The sequence below is a fragment of the Halichoerus grypus genome, chromosome 2 (genome assembly GCF_964656455.1).
Source record: "Halichoerus grypus chromosome 2, mHalGry1.hap1.1, whole genome shotgun sequence".
NCBI classification, from domain to species: Eukaryota; Metazoa; Chordata; class Mammalia; order Carnivora; family Phocidae; genus Halichoerus; species Halichoerus grypus.
In genome coordinates, this window is record NC_135713.1 from 170,101,225 (window position 1) to 170,121,780 (window position 20,556).

General features: G+C 49.8%; 1 protein-coding gene across 1 annotated transcript; it reads left to right on the top strand.

Moving 5' to 3' along the window:
• The first annotated feature begins 12,184 nt into the window (after positions 1-12,184).
• On the top strand, positions 12,185-16,464 carry SPACA3 (sperm acrosome associated 3). Its single transcript, XM_036122801.2, has 4 exons — positions 12,185-12,526; positions 13,338-13,496; positions 13,926-14,004; positions 16,289-16,464. The coding sequence occupies exons 1-4, from the start codon at positions 12,340-12,342 to the stop codon at positions 16,353-16,355; spliced, it is 492 nt and encodes a 163-aa protein (XP_035978694.1). The 5' UTR covers positions 12,185-12,339; the 3' UTR covers positions 16,356-16,464.
• Positions 16,465-20,556: the final 4,092 nt, after the last annotated feature.

Here is a 20,556-nt window from a genome sequence, read left to right on the forward strand (position 1 = left end):
TAATAAAATGAGGATGTCAGACTGGACCAGTGAGGAGCAGTCTCCTTGCTGTCCCCATCAACCTCCTCACATCCCCAATCTTGAGACTCAAACAGGGCAATAAAGGTGTTTATAAGTTGAATTAATTTTAATTAAAAATGAGAGTAGAGGCGCCTGGGTGGCTCAGTCAGTTAAGCGTCTGCCTTCGCCTCAGGTCATGATCTCAGGGTCCTGGGATTGAGCCCTGCATCGGGCTCCCTGCTCAGTGGGGAGTTTGCTTCTCCTTCTCCCTCTTACCCACTGCTCGTGCTCTGTCTCTCTCTCTCTTAAATAAATAAATAGATAGATAGATAAATAAATAAATAAATTACTTAATTAATGATAGTAGCTTTATTGAGTCCTATGGAGGAATATGTTTATTCTTAAAACTCAGATTACCCTGTTTCATTGACAGGAGAAATGTTAATAAAAGTGACTTTTTTAAGCCACTAAAATGTTAATAACTGGGTCTTTTTGAGGAGCAGTAACATGGAGGCAGGTTTCTAATCATTTATCTTAAAATTACACGTGAGCCATATGGCCCAATGAGGTCACAGGTTAAGCATTACTGGGCGTGGTCGCGTCTCTAAGGTCTGATGTATTTACTGTTTTTGTGTATGAGGATAGCGCCCCCTGGTGTCAATCCTTGAGCTCCACCAAAGCTGAAAGTCGTCCAGTTGCCCCTGCAGAAAGGCGGGGGGCGGGGGGGCGGGAGGGGCCTTTGGGACAAGACCAAAGTTGGTTTATTAAGAGAGTAACCAGAGAGGGGCGCCTGGGTGGCTCAGTCGGTTAAGCGTCTGCCTTCGGCTCAGGTCATGATCCCAGGGTCCTGGGATCGAGCCGCGCATCGAGCCCCGCATCGAGCCCCGCATCGAGCCCCGCATGGGCTCAGTGGGAAGCCTGCCTCTCCCTCTGCCCCTGCCCCTGCTCGTGCTCTCTCTCTCTGTCAAATAAATAAATAAATATTTTTAAAAGAGAGAGAGAGAGTAACCAGAGAATCACATTTTTGGAAGCTTTCAGGAGGCCCTGATGGCTTTGCAATCAAAGAACTTGGGTTTTGGAGTCAGACTTGACTTTCAAATCAGTGCTTCAAGGCTGTATGCACTTGGCAAGCTACTTCTTTCAGTCCCATTTTCTGTATCTGTGAAACTGAGATGATTAATCCCCACCTCTCAGGGTTGTTTTGGAATGAATAAGGGAAGTGGGGGTTGGAGGAGTGATTGAAAATGAAGCTGGGAAGATAGAGGTTGACCATGAAGAGTTTAGGTACCATGGCCAAGAGTCTGAATTTGACTCCAAGAGCAAGGGGGCCTGTGGAAGCCTACAGCAAAAGTGACATGGTAGCACTTATGTGTTGGAAAGATAACTGTTGGCAATGAAGACTGACTTTGGTGGTGGTGACGGAGCTGGTATAGATGGGAAAGATGTTTTGGAAGCAGAACCGATGGAATATGGTGGGTATCGGGATGGGAGGGGAGAGGGTGCCGTCACAAATGGCAACGTGCATATGTATAGCTGTTAAGATGCTTTTCCATAAGCCTTCTTACCTGATTCTCACAATAGTTTCATGAGCAAGTACTATAATCATTCTCGTCTTCTGTGTAGGGAAACTTAGGGAGGTTAAGCCAAAGTCTATACAGTTCGTGAGTGGCAAAATCAGAACACGGGCCATCGGTTCCCAAGTAGCCTCTATGCCTTAGGTCACACTGCCTCTCAAGATTCCGTGTGCAGTCCCTGCAGAATGGGAGGCAGTCCAGGTCCAGGGTTAGATGTGTGCTGGGCCCCCAGTTTGCACAATCTCCCTGGTTGCTAGGAGTCTCTGATAATTAGAGTCCTCAGGTTGCTAGGAGACCTGGGTTGCTAAGAGTCTCAGTTTATTATCGGTCTTGGGTTGTTAGAAGCCCCAGGTTATTCAATTTTGCAGTTTATGAAAGGCTTCATGGTTCTCAAAGGCCCCACGTTATTAGAGTCATTAGGTACTCGGGGCCCCGGGCTCCTAGAGCTCTAGGCTCTGGAAGCCATCAGGTTGTTAGCCCACCCTCATCGCTAGGAATCTCAGGATTTGAGAGGCCTTGGGTTTGTAGAGGCTTTAAGCTTTTGAAGGTGTCAGCTTACAGGAAGCCTCGCTTTTCGACATCTCCAGCTTGTGAAGGGTCCCAAGTTGCTCAGAGTGTGCATGCAGAATTTTAGGTCCCACAGCTTCCCAAAGTCATGGGTCAGGCGTGCAGGTGTCTTCCTTCCATTCAGCCTCTTTTGGGCTGGTCAGAGAGTGTAACTGAAGCTTTAGGTTTTCCCAAGGGGTTTTATCCTGCGTGACCTCCTTCAGCCCCCACAGCTGCACAGACCTGATCATTCAACTCGGGGTCCTAACCACTTAGACACTGGTTGGAAGGCCTTTCGAGCAGAAGCTTGGTGCAATTGCTAAATAAACCAGATGTTGAAGCACAGTTGGGTTATGTTTATGTTCTAACATTCACCCTCTAGCTAGTCGCTTTTAAATAATCTTAAATTAGACTTTGTGAATAATTCCAGAGTTGACTGCCCCTTATTTCCCATTATTTTATTAGATTAGTCAGAACAGTAAAACTAGCCTGTGCATTTTGCCTTTTTAAAAATCTTTTTATTATCGAATAATTACAGACTCACAGAAAGTTGCAAAACGAGTAGAGAGAGATCCCTTGTATCCTTCATTCCCTTTCCCCCGATGGCTACATCTTACATAACTACAGTATACTATCAAAATCAGGGCATCAACATTGCTACAATGTGCCTGCATAGTCCTCTGTTGCCTTATAACGTGTAGATTTTGTGTACCTACGACTCCAATCAAAAGAGAGAACTGGTCCCATCACAGAATCTCCCTCATGAGGCCTCTTTATAGTGACATTCATCTTTATTCCTCCCCAACCAGTGTGTGTGTGTGTGTGTGTGTGTGTGTGTGTGTGTGTTTAAAGATTTTATTTATTTATTTGACAGAGAGGGACACAGCGAGAGAGAGAACCCAAGCAGGGGGAGTGGGAGAGGGAGAAGCAGGCTCCCTGCGGAGCAGGGAGCCGGACGTGGGGCTTGATCCCAGGACCTGGGATCATGACCCGAGCCGAAGGCAGACGCTTAATGACTGAGCCACCCAGTCGCTCCCCAGTGTGTTTTTAAATGTACTCCCTCATGCCTTCTGTGTGCCTCACCCATTAAGAGTTAAGGAAATACAGAGACACATATAACATACTCCTTGTTTGGGAAAAGCTCGCAGACAGGGCTCCAGTCATGTACACTGTAAATGATAACGTAAGGCGGTAGTTCTGAGAGAGAGAAGAAGGTGCTGGGGCAAGAAAACGGATTGGAGGGTTCAGGAGGCAGTGTGTGTCGCATTAATGCTCCCTGCAAATGTCGCAATGCTGGGCGGATTTTGAAAGATGAAATGGAGCTATCTGGTGCCCAATGGGGAGAGATTTGGGGTAGAAAAGTTTGGGGAAGAGTTGGTGGTTTGGGACTGTGGAAGCCCCCAGGTGGTGTTGCAGGGGGAGCGTGCAGGGTGCCGAGACTGCAGACATGGGGAGAGGTCAGATTGTCAAGGACCATCTTGGTGCTACCCTGAGTCCCACGAGGTTTACACATGTAGAGAGACCAGTTAGGAGATCATTGCAGTCCCAGATCAGATAGGCTGAGTGGCGGGGACAGAGATAGAGACCCATTTTTGACCTCTGAAGCGCAGCAGGATGGGGAGGGAGAGTGTGACGGGGATGAACAGACACTTTTTTGAAGATGAATGTTTCCCTTTTTCTTTGGGCTATCTTGGTTTCCCGGGGAGCAAATCCCTGGGATATAAGTCCAAGAAGATAATGCTAGTAGAGTAATTCCCTGCTTATCCAGAGATCTTGTGACTTCAGTGAGGGGCCAACATAGCACAAACTTGGATGAGGAAAAAACCTCTGATCGGTTAAAACAAGCTCGAGCTTTTACTTTGCCATATCCTTCGGTGCTTTCACTCAGAGCTGTTTTTGACAATTCAAGTGCACTTCCCAAAAGAATGGTTACTTGGTTTCCTGTCCCTAAAATAATAATAATTAAGAAGTACCTTTTAATGGAGTCTGCTTGGTGCCAGGTACTGTGTAAGATGCTTTGCATGCATATACTGAGGGGCAGCAAGGCTAAGTGCCCTGCCAAGATCTCAGAGCCAGTAAGTCTTGTAATATTAGAACCCGAGCCCAGTCTGGCTGCTCAGCCGGCTGCCCTGTGCTGTAGAAGCCACAAATCATAGAGAGGGTGGGGAGAGTGTCAGCCAATAGAGGGAATGACATGGACTGAGGAGCCTCACAACTGTTCAGTGGGTTTCTAGCAACTTCACACGAGGAGGGGATCAGTCAGGGTTCTCCTGAGGAACAGAACCAGTAGGATGTGTATATCTGTATCTATACACCTCTAACAAAGTTTGGTTGCAACAATGACCACACACACACACACACACACACACACACACACAGACATCTTAGCAAATTCATGGTAAGTCTCATGCAGTTATGGAGGCAGGCAAGTCCCAAGATCCATGGGCTGAGTTGGTAAGCCGAAGACCCAAGAGAACCAGGGATGGAGCTCCAGTCCAAAGGCTGGCAGGAAGAGCTGATGTTTCAGTTTGATTCCACAGGCAGGGGAAAAGCTGATGTCTGCGTTTGAACACAGGCAGGGGGAATTCCCTCTTATTTAGGAAGGATCAGCCCTTTTGTTCTAGTCAGGCCTTCCACTGATTGGACAAGGCCTGCCCACATTAGGGAGGACACTCTGCTTTACTCAGTCTATCTGATTTAAATGCTAATTTCATCTAATGCACAGTATAGCGAGTACAGACAACAATACTGTAGTGTAATCCTCAAACTTGTGGGACACCGGGGTGGCTCGGTCAGTTGAGGGTCTGCCTTTGGCTCAGGTCGTGACCCCAGGGTCCTGGGATGGAGTCCCGGATTGGGCTTCTTGCTCAGCGGGGAGCCTGCTTCTCCCTCTGCCCTGCTTGTGCTGGCTCTCTCCCTCTCTCTCTCTGACAAATAAATAAAATCTTAAAAAAAATACTCAAACTTGCTAGGAGACTAGAACTCAATTATTCCAACCACTAGCAATAAATAATTATGTATCATGGTAGATGTGCTAATTATCGCCACAATGGCAATCATATTACAATATGTAAACGTACAAAATTAACATGTTGTACACCTTAAATTTATACATTATATGTCTAATATATTTCAATGAAAAAAAATGTTAATCTCATCCAGAAACACCCTCACAGAAACACAGATAATGTTTGACTGAATATCTGGGCACCCCGTGGCCCAGTCAAGTAGACATATAAGATTTACCATTATAAGAAGGAAGATAGAATAATAAAGGAGACACAAAACTGAAAGAATATGCTGATGTGAGACTAGTTAGTGTAGGCTTAGTGACTTTAGACCTCCTGATAACCGTGTCTTGCAATTACAGCTCCGTACCCTGATCAATGGTGGAAATAACAGAGACATAACCTATTGACAAGGTGAATTCTGTTTTCGATGCAGTAAGTTTGGCGTGGACCAGGTGAGCAGGTCTTTCTCTAGGGGCTCCAGGCTCTCCCTACCTGCAGCCAGAGGAGGAAGTTTTTCCACGGTCCAAGCCATCCCTTTGTATCAGCTTTAATGCTCTCCTTGATGGAGTCCCCTGGGCTACAGTTCTTTTGAATCAACTGACTGGGTGATTTTCATTCATTTCTTCATTTCTTTTTTTTTTTTTTTTTTTAAAGATTTTATTTATTTATTTGAGAGAGAGAATGAGATAGAGAGAGAGAGCATGAGAGGGGGGAGGGTCAGAGAGAGAAGCAGACTCCCTGCTGAGCAGGGAGCCCGACGTGGGACTCGATCCCGGGACTCCAGGATCATGACCTGAGCCGAAGGCAGTCGCTTAACCAACTGAGCCACCCAGGCGCCCCATTTCTTCATTTCTTTACATGGCATTTAAAGAATCTTGTTCTTGACAAAGGGGAACATAGAGACGAGGGACTCGTCAGGCACCTGCCAGTCTACTGGGAGCAAAGGAGAAAGAAGACACTGGTGTCATGTGATGGGAAGCTGAGATGACAGATTAGCTTCAAATGCTGTGTAAGGATGTGGGGGAACTCCTAACTCAGCCCAGGGGGGCCGGGGGAGGAAGGCCAGCTTCAGTGATGCTCTCAGGAGGGCTAGGAGCCAGCCAGGGAGTTGGAGAGAGAGGGCATGTCTGACAGAGGGAATAACATGGCACATAGCTTACATGACATGGACACAAAGCATTGTCACACATTGAGGGAGCTATAAAAATTTGGTTAGAATGGTGGTTCTCAGCCTGGGTAGTACTCTGGGATCACCTGGAAGCATGAAAAAAAAAAATACTGATGCCTAAGCCCCATCCCCAGAGATTTTGATAAGATTGGGATGGGGAGCAGTATTTTCTCTAATGTGCCGCTGGGGCTGAGAAGCTGCTGCTGGAGAATTTAAACCTGCAGGGAGCCAGTGGAGGGTCTCTGCTAGGATGTGGTCAAGAATCTGAGCTGCCTTCGGGGAAACAGGAAAGACATGTGCAGAGTTCAGCGGAGAAATAAAGACCCGCTGATCCCCAAATGGGGCCTTATCTTGCCCTCATAACTGTTCCTTTTGAGCTGCTGTTTCTTATTCACCATTTAAAAGTGAAAGTCAAGTGGGAAATAACAAAACATACAATAAAATAAAATAAGCTGAAAGATTACTCAATAAAAAGAAGCGATAAAATAGTAAAAGCAGGCCGATGCCATAAAAACCCCAAAACTCAACCACACAGAATCACCACCAAGGGCCAGACAATAAAAACGACAGCTAAAATGTACTGAACTAAGTGATAGACATCTTCATGCGTTGGGAAAGTGAAGGAGGATTATTTCCATTTTACAGAGGAGCAAAACGAGGCTTGGGGGAGATTAAGGACTGTGCTTCCAGCAGGCAGGGCGGGGTGAATAGCCAGTCAGGGGCAAAGCAAGACATTGAACTTGGGTGTACCTAACTCAAGTCCAGGGCTCTGAAGGCTCAAGCCTGGCTGCATGTTGGAGTCATCTGGGGAGCTCTTAAGAAATACTGATGCCGAGGAGACATTTTTCCAAAGAGGACATGCAAAAGGTCAACAGGTATATGAAAAGAAAAAATGCTTAATGTCACTAATCATCAAAGAAATGCAAATCAAAACCACAAGGACCTATCACCTCATCTCTGTCAGGATGGTATTATCAAAAAAACAAAAGACCACAAGCGTTGGTGAGGATGTAGAGACATTGGAACCTTCGTGTGCTGTTGGTGGGAAGACAAAACGGGGCAGCCACTGTGGAAAACATTAAAAATAAAACTACCATATGATTTAGAAATCTCACTTCTGGGTATTTATACGAAATAATTGCAGTCAGGATCGCAAAGAGATATTAGCACTCCCATGTTCCCTGCAGCATTATTCACAATAGCTGAGATGTGGGAACAACCTACATGTTCGTGGACAGATGAATGGTTCCAGCAAATGTGGTACATTCCCACAATGGTATACTATTTAGCCTTAAGAAAGAAGGAAATTCTGTAATAGGCGATAACATGGATGAACCTGGAGGCCGTTGTGCTGAGTGAAATGGACTGGTCACAGAAAGATAAAGACTCCATGATTCTTATATGAGGCATCTACAGTAGACAAGTTCGTAGACACAGAGAGGAATGGTGGCTCCCAGGGGCTAGGGAGGGAGAAATGGGGAGTTATTAATCGATAGGCATAAAGTTTTCAGTTAAGCAAGATGAATAAGCTCTAGAGAGCTTCTGTACAACATTGCATGGATGGTCAACAGCGCTCTGCTCTGCACTTAGAGACTTGTTGATGGTAGATCTCATGTTACGTGTTCGTACCACAATTAAAAAAAAAAAAAGAAATCCTAAGGTGATCTGGGCCAACTCTTGATTCTAAACTGGTCGGTCTGGGGTGAGCCCCAGGCAGAGAGGGCGAGCAGGGGCCACTCCATACATTTCTGGCTGTCCTCTGTTCTTACAGTCATTGCTCCTATGTACTGAGCACCCTGAGTCCCAAACACTGAATACTCCTGGTATTGTTATTCCCATTTGAGAACTGAGGAAACTAAGAGGTTAAGTCACTTTTTCTGGGTCACCCAGCTGGTAGTCACTAGTGCCTGCATTCATTCCCAGATCCACGTGACTCCAAAGCCCATGCTCTAACTGCTATGCAAGCAGGGGCCTCTGTGGGACACAGACATGGGCGTCATGTGGCCTTCCACGTCACTGCTTTGTCCCTCAGACTGTAGGGTCAACAGCGTCACCTTTGTCCCAGGCTTGTCCACACTGAACTGTCATCATGCAGATGTAGGAAGTGGGCCTTTTGTGGCTCGGCACACTAAGAAAAAACTTTCTGCCAGTCAGAGGAGTGTGATGGTGAGGTAGGCTGCCTGGGGAGGCCGTGGGCACCTGCCATTGTCATCACTGGGCAACCACCTGAAGGATCTGTTGGGAGCAGAAGTCATCCTTCAACTTGTGTGTGCAAGTGTGTGTGGAGGTGGCCAAGGAGGGTTGGGCTTAGATACTCCTAATGTGTCTCCAGCCCCGAAATTGAGGGGCTCAGGAGACCAGTCAAAGCTCAGGAGGTGAAGATGGTTCTAGAAGATGAGCTCACAGAACGAGGGAGTTCCAGAAGGCCCTATGTCAGTCTGGAGCCTGCCCTCCCCCATCATTCTCTGAAAGCTGGGTGCGTGGGGCCCTAGCAGTGTCATGGGGGTGTCTTGAGCTGAAGCCAGGTGTTGGGTCCCTGTTGCCGCTGCCACTGTCACTGCCGTGTTAGCTCTGGTGCGGATGACACCTGATCAGTGAGCCCCCTTGCCCTCTTCCTGCAGCTGTTGACCAGGGCCCTGGCTGGCCTGGCCAGAGAGGGGCATGGAAAAAGAAAGGGGGTGGTCAGAAATGGGGGGGAGTCCTGGGCTGGGAGAGCGCTGAGTTGAGAGAGAGAGAGAGAGAGAGAGAGAGGGGAGACCCTGCTGGCGGGTGTCTGGTCTCTGAATCACCAGCCCTCACTCCTTACCCCTCTCGACCTGCCATGACTCGCTCAGGATGAAATTAGTTTTAAGTCGCTTTGCTACAAAAAGTCAAAAACAGTCTCTGTAAAGCAGTGAACTTGATGTCCTCGTCTGTAAATGGGAGATATTACTCCTACGAACCTTGAGTTGTTGAGAGGATTAGAGGAGCTCACGTTAGAAAACATCCTGCAAAGGCCCAGCGCAGTGTCTGCCGGGTGTGAAGAGCTCAGTGAGGTTCCCCCCATTGCCTCCCCGCCCCCCACTTTGGCGGGGCAGGTTCATGCTCTTGGGGTCAGGACCTCAGGATGCTTCAGTGTAAGCAGCACCCACTGAACAGTCACTCCATACCCACAACTCGGCTTGGCTTTTAGGATGTGAAGATACACAAGACGGCCAGTGTTCCTTGGAAGTTCTCTTATGGAGGGAATGATTACTGTACATCACAGTCCTGTGGGACAGAGGGATGGCAGAAGCACAGGGTGCTCGGGGCGTGTTGGGGAGCTGGCAAACTCATCTCTGTGTGACTCTGGAAGTATGAGGAAGAGTTAGCCATGTAGAGGAAGGAGAGGGCTAGTGCGCCAGACAGCGGGATCATCATGAGGAAACAATATGGCATTACTGGAACTCAAAGTGTGAGTGACGGGGAGGTCCACACAGCTGGGTCGTGAGGAGTGATGCATGCCTAGGAGCAGCGATGCACCCATCCCAGGGTGGCAGGTGGCCAGGCTTTTTGTTCAAAAACTCATGGTGGTAAATGTGTCTAGAATAGTTTGGAAAACGAGGCAGGACTGGATGCAAGGAGCCCATCAGTATGCTGGGATGGTGGTCAGAACTGAGGGAAAGACGGTGCTCTCGGAGGGAGGGCAGAATCAATCACACTTCGGGATCGACTGGCTGTGGGTGGGTGAAGGGTGTAGAGACAGAAGGAGTGAAGAATGCCATCTGTATTTCTAGTTTGGATAAATGTGTTTAAACCAAAAAAGTTATGAGTTTATTTTATTTTTTTAAGATTTTATTTATTTACTTGAGAGAGAGAGTGAGGGAGATCACAGAGGGAGAAGCAGACTTCCCGCTGAGCAGAGAGCCCGATGCGGGGCTCAATCCCAGGACCCTGGGATTGTGACCTGAGCCGAAGGCAGACGCTTAACTGACTGAGCCACCCAGGTGCCCCAGTTATGAGTTTAAAACCAAGAATATTTTAAACCCAGAAAGGAAAGGCACAAGGAAGCCAATTTTAGTGGGAACATTAGTTCTGTTTTGGACCTGCTTAGTCTGAGGTGACACGGGATATCTGAGTGGAGAAGTCCAGGAGGCAGTGGCAGATGAGGTCTGCTGCTCTGGGGAAGACGAAATTCAACATCATCGGCCCGCAGGTGGCAGTTAACTGTGGGGCCACCCAGAGGGTATCCTGAAGAGAGAGAGGAGGGCTCAGGGTAGAGATGCCTGGAAAGCATACCAGCATTTGAGACGTAGGCAATCAGAAGAAATAGCCCGAGAAGGAGCAGGGAACCCAGGAGAGGGGGCATCGTGGAAGCCAAGAGTGGCAAGAGATTCAACAGGTGGATTGGGCAATGGCGTGAAAGGCTGCTGAGCGCCCCTGTGGGTCAAGAACTGGCAAGACCCACTGGATGGGGCAGAACAGCGTCAGGCATGTGGTGATGGTGGTGAAGCTAAATTTCACTGGGTTGAAAACAAATGGGGAGGTGAGAAAACAGTATGTTTTCCTGTAGAAGTTTCCATGAGAAGAGAGGGAGAGAGACCAGTCAGTATAGATGATGACAAGGCCTGTATGCATCCATGCATCAGGGGAATGATAAGTGGTAGGAGGAGGCGCTGAGGACCCTGGGAGAGGAGCAATGGCCCATGGAGTAAGGTCGAGAGGTGGGAAAGGGTGAGCTTGCAGGCACGACGGGCCTTGACAAGGGTCGCAGCCCCGCATCCTCACACTAGAGGGGGGAAGATGAGTAGGACGAGGCTCCTGATGCCCTCGTGAGGCAGGAGGTGAGGTCTCCTGGGAGCTCGGGGGTGGGACCGGGCAGCGGGCAGTAATGAGCATCTCGAATACTCTTTGAGGGCAATGGGAGAGAGAAAGTGGGCCAAAGACAAGCCTTCGGGCCGGAGTGAGAAGTATTTCATCATAGAAATAACAGTGAACCTATTTTTAGTACAAAGAGCTAAGTTCTCTCTGGGCCTTTCTCCTCTCATTCATTCTTTCAAACATCTTCTGAGGCAGGTGTTATTCATTTCCTCATTGGAGAGCTGAAGACAGTGATGCTCGGGAGGTGTTCAAAGTCAGAGATGTTGTGCAGGGCGGAGGTGGGCTTCAAACTCAAGGCTTACTGCAAAGCCACACCCTTAACCCACCTTGTCATCCTCCATGGCTTGAAGGTCCAGTGGGGTTGGAGGCCATGTGTTTTTTGGGACACCATTCGTGAGGTCGTGTGGCTGTTTCGTTTTTTGACTCTATGAATGTGGACAGTAAGTGTGGTGGGGTAGGGTCACGGGATGTGGGAAGATGTGTCAGAGAGATGAGAATGGAAGGTTGCAGAAGGGGTTGGTGGCAAGATGCACGGATGGCCAGGCCATAGGAGTGGGTGGCTAAGACAGAGTGGAGGTGAAGGTCATAACCAGGTGCAAACGTCCTTCATGATACCGAGGACTGGCCTGTGGAGCCAGTGCAAGAGGCAAACCCAAGGAGAGCGCTCCCTTGACAATGGCGGGGTAGGGACTGGCTTACGCTCTGATGCTATTGCTGGGCCCTTGCCCTCCGGGAACATCTGCTCATGGCCATACCTCGTGGGGCTTTGGAGTCACGTAAACATTGGTCTTATTCCAAACTTTGCTCCTTCCTAGTTGTGCAACATAGGGCTTTAGGATTCGATGATGCCTGGCAAGTAGTATGGAGCTCCAAACACGTTCATTTTCTCCCCCAGTTCCCCTCCTCCTCTCTCAGCTGCTGGGGCAGGTGTAAAGCAGGACGGAGGGGAAGCTGGCCTCAGGGAACCCTCTCCTGGATCTCAGAGCTCAGGGGCGTGGCTGATGGCTTCCTCATGGCTGTAAGGGAGCTGGTTTGCTGCATTGGCGCCTTCTCCCCTTTTCCCAGGTACACTCAGACCCCGTTTTTCTTTTTCTTCCAAGGGTAACCTTCTGTGAGTGGTGGACCAGGGCTGTTGAACTGTCTGCCATCTCAAAACCCAGCTGTGAGCCAGCGTGGCGGGGGCTGTGCCTCCGACGCCTGCATGGAAGCCAGGAGCTGGGCTCCCAGAAGGCAACTGTGCCCGCCGGGGAGCATGTTGCTGGCTTTTGCCTCTCTGCTCGGCTGCCTGCTCACCTCCAGCCAGGCCAAGGTCTACAGTCGCTGTGAGCTAGCCCGAGTGCTCCAGGATTTCGGCATGGAGGGATACCGGGGATCCACCCTGGCTGACTGTAAGAACCGCACCCCCAGACACTGCCACCCCCCACTCCTCCCCTCCCTCCCTGCTCTTCTCCCTCCCTGCTCCCCTCCCTACTCTCACTCAGGGGAGGTGGTCTTGGAAGCTTTCTGAGCCTCAGCCCTCCCTTGTACATCAAGGGCTTTATAACCAGGCAGGTGGGCAAGATTCAGCACAAGTTAAATACCTAATAGGCAGGCCACAGGCAGCCCAGTCAGCATGCCCCTACCCTCCCTGCCCCTACTGCTGAAGTCAACAGCCAAAGAAACAGAATAGCTTACTTCTCTAATCCTAATGGCAGCCAAGAGGATCAGACATTCCCACTGAGGTTTAGGGTAAACTGAGCAAACCAGTAAGAGCAGACTCTTCAAGCTGCTGGTAGTTTCGGGAAGCTGTGAGGTCCAGCCACATCTGGACTCATTTCTCTCTCGTTCTAGCCCCCTTACCAGCTCTCACCTGTGTCTTCCTTGTTTTGCCTCTGAAGATCTAGCTTTTGTCCATTTGTCCCACAAAGATTTCTTGGGCCCCGCTGCGTGCTGAGCGATGAGACAGCGGGAAGGAAGGAGGCCTGAGGGACAGTCTTGACTCTTGCTATTTGGTAGCTGTGGTGACCCCCAGTGAGTCCCTTGCCCCCCTGAGCCTTGCTGGAGTCACTGGGGAAGTAGGTGGGAGGACAGCCACCATGATCACCTTGGGGCAAGAGCTGAGGCTCAGAGGTGCTCTCGTGTGGCGCCCGCATGTGAGTGTCCTGGTCTGTGCTGGCTTCGGTCGCCTGACCCTCGGGCCTGCGTCTCCACCCTACGCAGGGGTCTGTCTTGCTTACTTCACAAGTGGATTCAACACAGCCGCTGTGGACCATGAAGCCGACGGGAGCACCAACAACGGCATCTTCCAGATCAACAGCCGGAAGTGGTGCAAAAACCTCAACCTAGAGGTCCCCAACCTGTGCCAGGAGTACTGCTCTGGTAGGCTGGGCCCGAGCCGGGGGCAGCGTGGGCCGGGCCTCTGCACCCGTCTTGGCTTGTTCCCCGCTGCTGTTTGCGCCCCTCACCTGGATCTCTGAGTGGGGATCCCCCACCATGCCCCTCTGGGCCCACCAAGGAGAGTGGGATGGGGCAAGAGATGAGGGTAGGTCCACCACGAATCTGATGGGAGACTGTTCTGAGAGCTGTAGGAGGGTGGGGAGGGGAGTGGTAGAGTGATATCTGTGTTTCCAGAGGGATCAAGAGACAGGGTTGGGTTTAGGATGGAGAAGGGCATGTGTGTGTGTGTGTGTGTGTGTGTGAGAGAGAGAGAGAGAGAGAGAGAGAGACAGAGAGAGACAGACAGACAGACTCTGGATGTCTAGCTCTATCCGCTGTTCCCTCATCATATTTCTCTGCCTCCCACCCCAGACTTGTTGAATCCTAACCTTAAGGATACTGTTATCTGTGCCATGAAGATCGTGCAACAGCCCCAGGGTCTGGCCAGCTGGTAGGTAACCTGGGCTAGAGGCCCCCCTCGCCACTTCCCCAGGCTGATGTGGCCAGGACTGGTGGACAGCAGGAGGGAACTAATCTTTCCTGAGTGCTCACGTTGTCCCGGCCACCATTCCATGGCCTCACAGTCTGATCTGCAGCCAACTTTCGGCCATAGGGGTTACTGTCCCTGAAGTATTTACAGACAACACACTGAGTGTCTGGGAGGGTAAGCAATTCACGGGAGCTCTTGGAGCCAAGCCTGGCTCTTCCACCATATGCCTCTGTTAGGATGCCTGCCTACAGGTCCACAAGACCTGGGTCTGGTCAACCTTGTTTGTTTGTTTAACGGTGGCATCTTCATCGAAACTAACTTTTGTAGAAAAGCCCAAGATGTACAACAGATCAAAGAAGCGATTCCGGGCTTGAAGTATGGTGGGGGTGTATGTGGGGGGCAGTGCTCTGGAGCCACACCCTGTCAGCCTTCTCTTTTCCTGCCTCTTTCCCACAAGATGGCCTTTGGAGCGGCCATGCTCACAGGCGAGGGGGTTGGATGAGCATCCCATGGGGCACTGGACTAGATCTTTGGTTCCCAGACAGACCTCTGAGGCAGTGACCCTGCAGACTCCTCCAAAGGGGGTCTCACTGCTGAGACTCCAACCTCCCTTTCCTCTCATTTCCGAATGAGAGACCAGCAGGGGCAGGATGTGGGGAGGGTGAGATACTCCAGGTGGTTCCTGGAGCTACAGACAGATGTGACCGTCATAAGACAGGTAAAGGAATTTGGGAGGGAGTGAATATTGGCCCAGGAGCAGAGGGAAGGGGGAGGGGAGACGAGAGGCAGGGGCATGGTAGGGAAGCCTTTGTAGGAGTCCAGGTGAGAGATCCAGGGTCTGCGCTAGGACAGTTGCTCAGCTGATGGACAGGAGGGGGGTTGGCTAGGAGGGCCTGTAGAGGAGGCTTGGGGACAGGTAATATGCAGCAGCAAGGGTGAGGAGGAGGCAGAAATGACTGTGAATCTAGAGAAGGTCCGAGATGCGCCTTGACCATGACCACAGCTTTGGAGATGTGTTGGTCTGAGAACAGTTGATGCGCTAGGAACTGAGTCTGGAGTGAGGCAGGCTCAGCAGGACATAATGCACAGCTGTAAGATCAGAGAGGATGAGTGTAGGCTTGGCAGGAGTCCAAGGGCTTGAGGTCTTGGGGGCACCACCCGGGGATGGAGGAAACAGGTCCTTTTGGGTTATATCAAAAAAGAGCTCTGTTTTGTACACTGGGAGTAAATTTGTGGCAGGTATACCCCCTGAGAGGTGGCTGAGGCTAATAACAGGCAGTGGTCCCAGAACGTAGAAAGGGTGCGGGTTATTTCCTCCACCTGCACCCCTTGGGAACTCACCCATGCCGGGCTCTGTGCTGGGTGCTGGGCTGCAGGGAAGCTGAGATCCGAGTCTCTGCCTTCAAGGCTCTCACAGTCTAATGGTAGAGGCAAACAAGCCAGCTGACCACACCTCATTGATGGATCTCTAGAGGTCCTCAAGGGGCACTCTTGGTCATTGGGCTCTTTGACATTGACATCATGGAATCACCAAAGCTTGGAACCCCTGAGAACTTGGGACCCCAGGACCCCGGGATCTTGCTTATCTTCAAGATGCTCATGTGATGATGGAGCAAGGTAATGGTCCTGAAAGAGCCTATAAACTATAGTTACCAACAATTGAAAGACCTGGATTGGTGGTTAAGGAGAAGTGGGTGGGGCTGCAGTTCTGTCATTTACTAGCTGTGGATCTTGGGTGAGGAATTTTGCATCTGAGTCTCAGGGTTTCATTTGGAATATAGGGAACACTCTATCTGCCTAATCTACATTATAGGGCTGCCGGGGGTGGAGCAGGGTGCAGATAAATGAGTGATGGATGGGACAGTGCTATGTAGACTGTAAAGGGCTGTACGCTTGTAAGGCGGCATGACTGTCTGCTGAGGGAGCATGGTGTGGGAAAAGAGCATTGGACTGGGGTTCTGGACCTTTGCCACTGACTTCTGGTGAACTTGAACAAATTACCCTGTATCTCTATTAGTGAAATTAGGAGGCTAGGTAAATGACATTTTAAGGGCCATGCTCTTCCGTTTTTGCTTCTTCTAGGGGGTTCTTTGCTAATGAATGGGGTTTACTAGTCCCTCTTTCCCTTGCTAGCCCCTTTCCTTACTGTGGTTTAGAGCCCATGCCTCCTTCCTGTTCTTCTCTGAGCAGGGACTGAAGGCGGCAGCTGACTTGGTCTCTCCTCTTCCCCATCCTCCATCCTCAGGGAGGCCTGGAGGCGTCACTGCCAGGGCAAGGACCTCAGCGACTGGGTGGATGGCTGTGACTTGTAGGATCCTCTGTGGATGGACCAGGTCACGCACAGCAGGCTGGGAGATGTGGTTTGGTTTCTGATCCAGGCTTGGGAAGACAAGCCAACCAATAAAGTATAGTCTAACGTAAGTGTGGTTCTCAGCTATCACTGTGTTTCCAGGTGGCACGTCGGAGTTTCTTCACCTGTCCACCTGGGCTGGGCTCCATAAAGCTTACCCCAGAAGGCTTGCCTCCATTCCTGGAGACACGGGGTGGGGGTGGGGGTCAGTGCTTCCCTTGCCCACACCTGGTAGAGTTTCCTAGACCCTTTACCTGGATCTAGGTTTGCCGGGTTTAGCAAAACAAACAATGATAACCAAAACAGGATGCCTAAGTTAAATTTGAAATTTGGATATGCAACAAATAAATTTTACTCTACATATGTCCCGAATATTGCATGGGACACACTTATATTAAAAAATGATGTGTTATTTGGAGAGTCTGAGTGGCTTAGTTGGTTAAGTGTCTGACTTTTTTTTTAAGATTTATTTATTTATTTAGGGGGGTGGGGAGGGACAGAGGGAGAGGGAGACAGAGAATCTCAAGCAGACTCTGTGCTGAGCAGAGGCTTGATCTCACAACCCCACGGTCATGACCTGAGCCGAAATCAAGAGTCGGATGCTTTACTGACTGAGCCACTCAGGTGCCCCCACAGATAAATTTAATTGAGCAAAGATTTTCTTGGGCACCCTCCCTGCCATCAGAGCCTGCCTCCCAAGGATGAACTGAGCTTAGTCTATATCCTGCCCCTTCCTGCCCTCCCCTGAGTTCAGCTCTCCATCCCAGGTCTGCCTTATCCCTGAACAGTTACGTGCTACAAAATTATTTCTCAGAAATGAAATGAAATTCTTAGTCCTTCCTTCTAACTGATCTCATCTAGGCATGAGAAAGAAAGGATCGAGCATATTGACACCAATGTAAGAGAATTCTTATCAACTTAACTCAATCTCTAGTTGGGAGAATTTGGGGGCAGCATAAGACAGGAATGAAAAAAGTGCTGGCGATGTGGGGGGAAATATTCTGAGCAATGGAAGCAGGCTAGCATGACCCTGAGATCATAACCTGAGCTGAAATCAAGAGTTGGATGCTCAATCGACAGAGCCACCCAGGAGCTTCAAGTGTCAGACTCTTGATTTCGGCTCAGGGTTATGAGATCGAGCCCCACGTTGGGCTCTGCGCTGAGCGTGGAGCCTGCTTGGGATTCTTTCTCTCCCTGTCCCTCTGTCAACCCCCTCCCCCCACTGTGTGTGCTCTCTCTCTCAAAAAGCAAAAACAAAAACAAAGATGTGCACAATAGCCAAACTGTGGGAAGAGTCAAGATGTCCATCAACAGATGAATGGATAAAGAAGATGTGGTATATATATACAATGGAATATTATGCAGCCATCAAAAGGAATGAGATCTTGCCATTTGCAACGACGTGGATGGAACTGGAGGGTATTATGCTGAGCGAAATAAGTCAAACAGAGAAAGACATGTATCATATGACCTCACTGATATGAGGAATTCTTAATCTCAGGAAACAAACTGAGGGTTGCTGGAGTGGGGGGTGGGATGGGAGGGATGGGGTGACTGGGTGATGGACACTGGGGAGGGTATGTGCTCTGGTAAGCGCTGTGAATTGTGCAAGACTGTTGAATCTCAGATCTGTACCTCTGAAACAAATAATGCAATATATGTTAAGAAAGAAAAAAAGAAGAATGTAGCAGGAGGGGAAGAATGAAGGGGGGGAAATCGGAGGGGGAGAAGAACCATGAGAGACGATGGACTCTGAAAAACAAACTGAGGGTTCTAGAGGGGAGGGGGTTGGGAGGATGGGTTAGCCTGGTGATGGGTATTGAGGAGGGCACGTTCTGCATGGAGCAGTGGGTGTTATGCACAAACAATGAATCATGGAACACTATATCTAAAACTAATGATGTAATGTATGGGGATTAACATAACAATAAAAAAATTAAAAAAAAAACAACAACAACGATGTGTTGTGTACCTGAAACTCAAATTTAGTTAGGCATCCTATATATATATTTTTTAGGTGTCCTATATTTTATCTGGCAACCTTGTCTGGGTCTGCTGTGGTATACTCCAGGCTTGTGTGTGGGGGGTCCTTGGGACATTTGTTTTCTGTGGTTCTGGTCACAGAGGGTGGCCACAGTGGAGACTGCTAACACACTGGCAGAAGCCAAGGGGTGGAGCACCCGGAGTGGAGACACACCTTGGGCTTCGGCTAGACCCTCCCCCTGCTCTCCAGTGCCCCCTAGCGGAAGAAAATTCAAGTGCTGGTGGCCATCTCAGCCCGGTAAGGAAGTTAGTTACCCCTGGTACTGCTGACCATTGCTGGGAGGCTGGAGGATTGGGTGGAGGGTGTGGATGGCTTCCAGGCAGCGCACGGCACGTCTCTGCCTTCCTCAATATGTGGGAAGCTCAGAAGGAGGCAGCACTGTCTCCCATTAACCTAGAGCTCAGTGTCTCAGGTCCCTTGGGAGGGACTGTGTGTGAAGGAGGAAGGTGGGCAAGTCTCGGGATCACTGTGGATATGGTAGCAAGAGAAGCAACTGCTGTGATGACTGAGGCTGAACCCTGAGTTGAGATTGTAGATTCTTCTGGAAAGGACTCAGAAAACCCTGCAGTTCTCTGATTGAGGGATGGCTGGTGCTTCCCCAAGAGGAGAGATGACTGTGATGTCGACTGCCCCTCCCCACCGACCTGCCATCTCCAAATCCACTGGTCAGCAAACAGCAGAGGGGCGGCGAAGTGTCTGCAACTGGTAAGACAGCCAGTTTCCTTCCGCTGCTGGTCTGGTGTTGGGCCACTCGCATCGCCAGAGCGTAGCTGGCCCTGCCTTGTGTCCCACCCTGGCTTTTGCTTCTGCCTCCCTGTGGAGCTCTTGCCTCCACGTCAAGGTGATGCTAAAACGTGAGGGCTGCTTCTACACGTGGACGGTGGTGAAGGAGCAGCTCCTTGCTGGGAGTTGGGCTTCTGGGGGATCAATGACAAATGGATCCATTCTCATTAAGTCATAGGGAGATACTGCTCTCTTTTTAATATGGAGGCAACACTGTGTACCTACCATGTGCCATGCATCATCTAATCTAGACCCTGGAACTATTACTATCATGGAGCTCCCCTTGTTATCCCCATTCTACAGATAAGGAAATGGAGGCTCAGAAGAGATAAATTTGCACCCAGGAGATTCCATGTGCTCTTAGGTCACTGTATTTTGCTGAGAGGTGGTTGTCTTGGGCCACCTGCAGTCTGTGCTCTCCCTCACCTGGCCCAAGACCTCTGGGCCATTATCTCTGGGTGATGCATACCCTCTATTTCAACTTCACTTTAGGTTTCTGTTGCCTGCAACCAGCCAATTGCTCCACTGGGTCCCATTCACTCAGGAGTAGGTGGTCCTTGGAATCGAAGCAAGAATTGTTAAAAGGACGTGGAGGCTGGCATGAAAATAGGGCTGGGCAGGGGCAGGCCTGGACAAGGGATCCTGGAGGCCTGGGCTGGGGGGTGGATGAGGAAAAGGTGGAGATGGAAGAGGAGAATCTAGGGGAGAGCCCTCACCTGTGCATGAGGGTTAAATGGTCTATAGCTCTACCTGGAAGTCCCAGTTTCTAAGTGATATTCTCAGACTGAGTAGAGTAACCAGGCTACCTCCTCATGTCTCCTTGCATCCATGTCACACTTGCCCCACATTCTATTGCTCACTCTGTCCTGCCTCTTAAAAGCTTTCTAATATCTCTGGAAACTGTCCCTCCTGTCCATCCCAGATACCACTGCTTTAACTCAAGCCCCTGTCACTTCTTTCCTGGGACAATGACACCGACCTCGTGAGAGTATCCCTTGCTATCCCACCTCCTCCCTTCCGTGAGCTTTCCACCTTCTTACTCCCTTGCATCCTGGCCATATGATGGCTTTTCTCACCTTTATTATAGTCCAAGTCCCTTGGCTTGGTACGCAAGATCTTTCACAAGCCAGGCTCAGCTGACATCTACAGATTCATTTCTCAACTGTTCAGAAGCTTTTACCCTGGTGGGTTTCTATCCCTGGCTGCTTCATACTTGTCACCATCCCCTGCCATTCTTCCCCATGCACGCACTCCAGGCAATCAACACGCTTGTTCTCACCGCACGGCTTTCACGCCTGCCCTCGGGTCTTCCTGGAATGCCATTTCCTTAGATTCT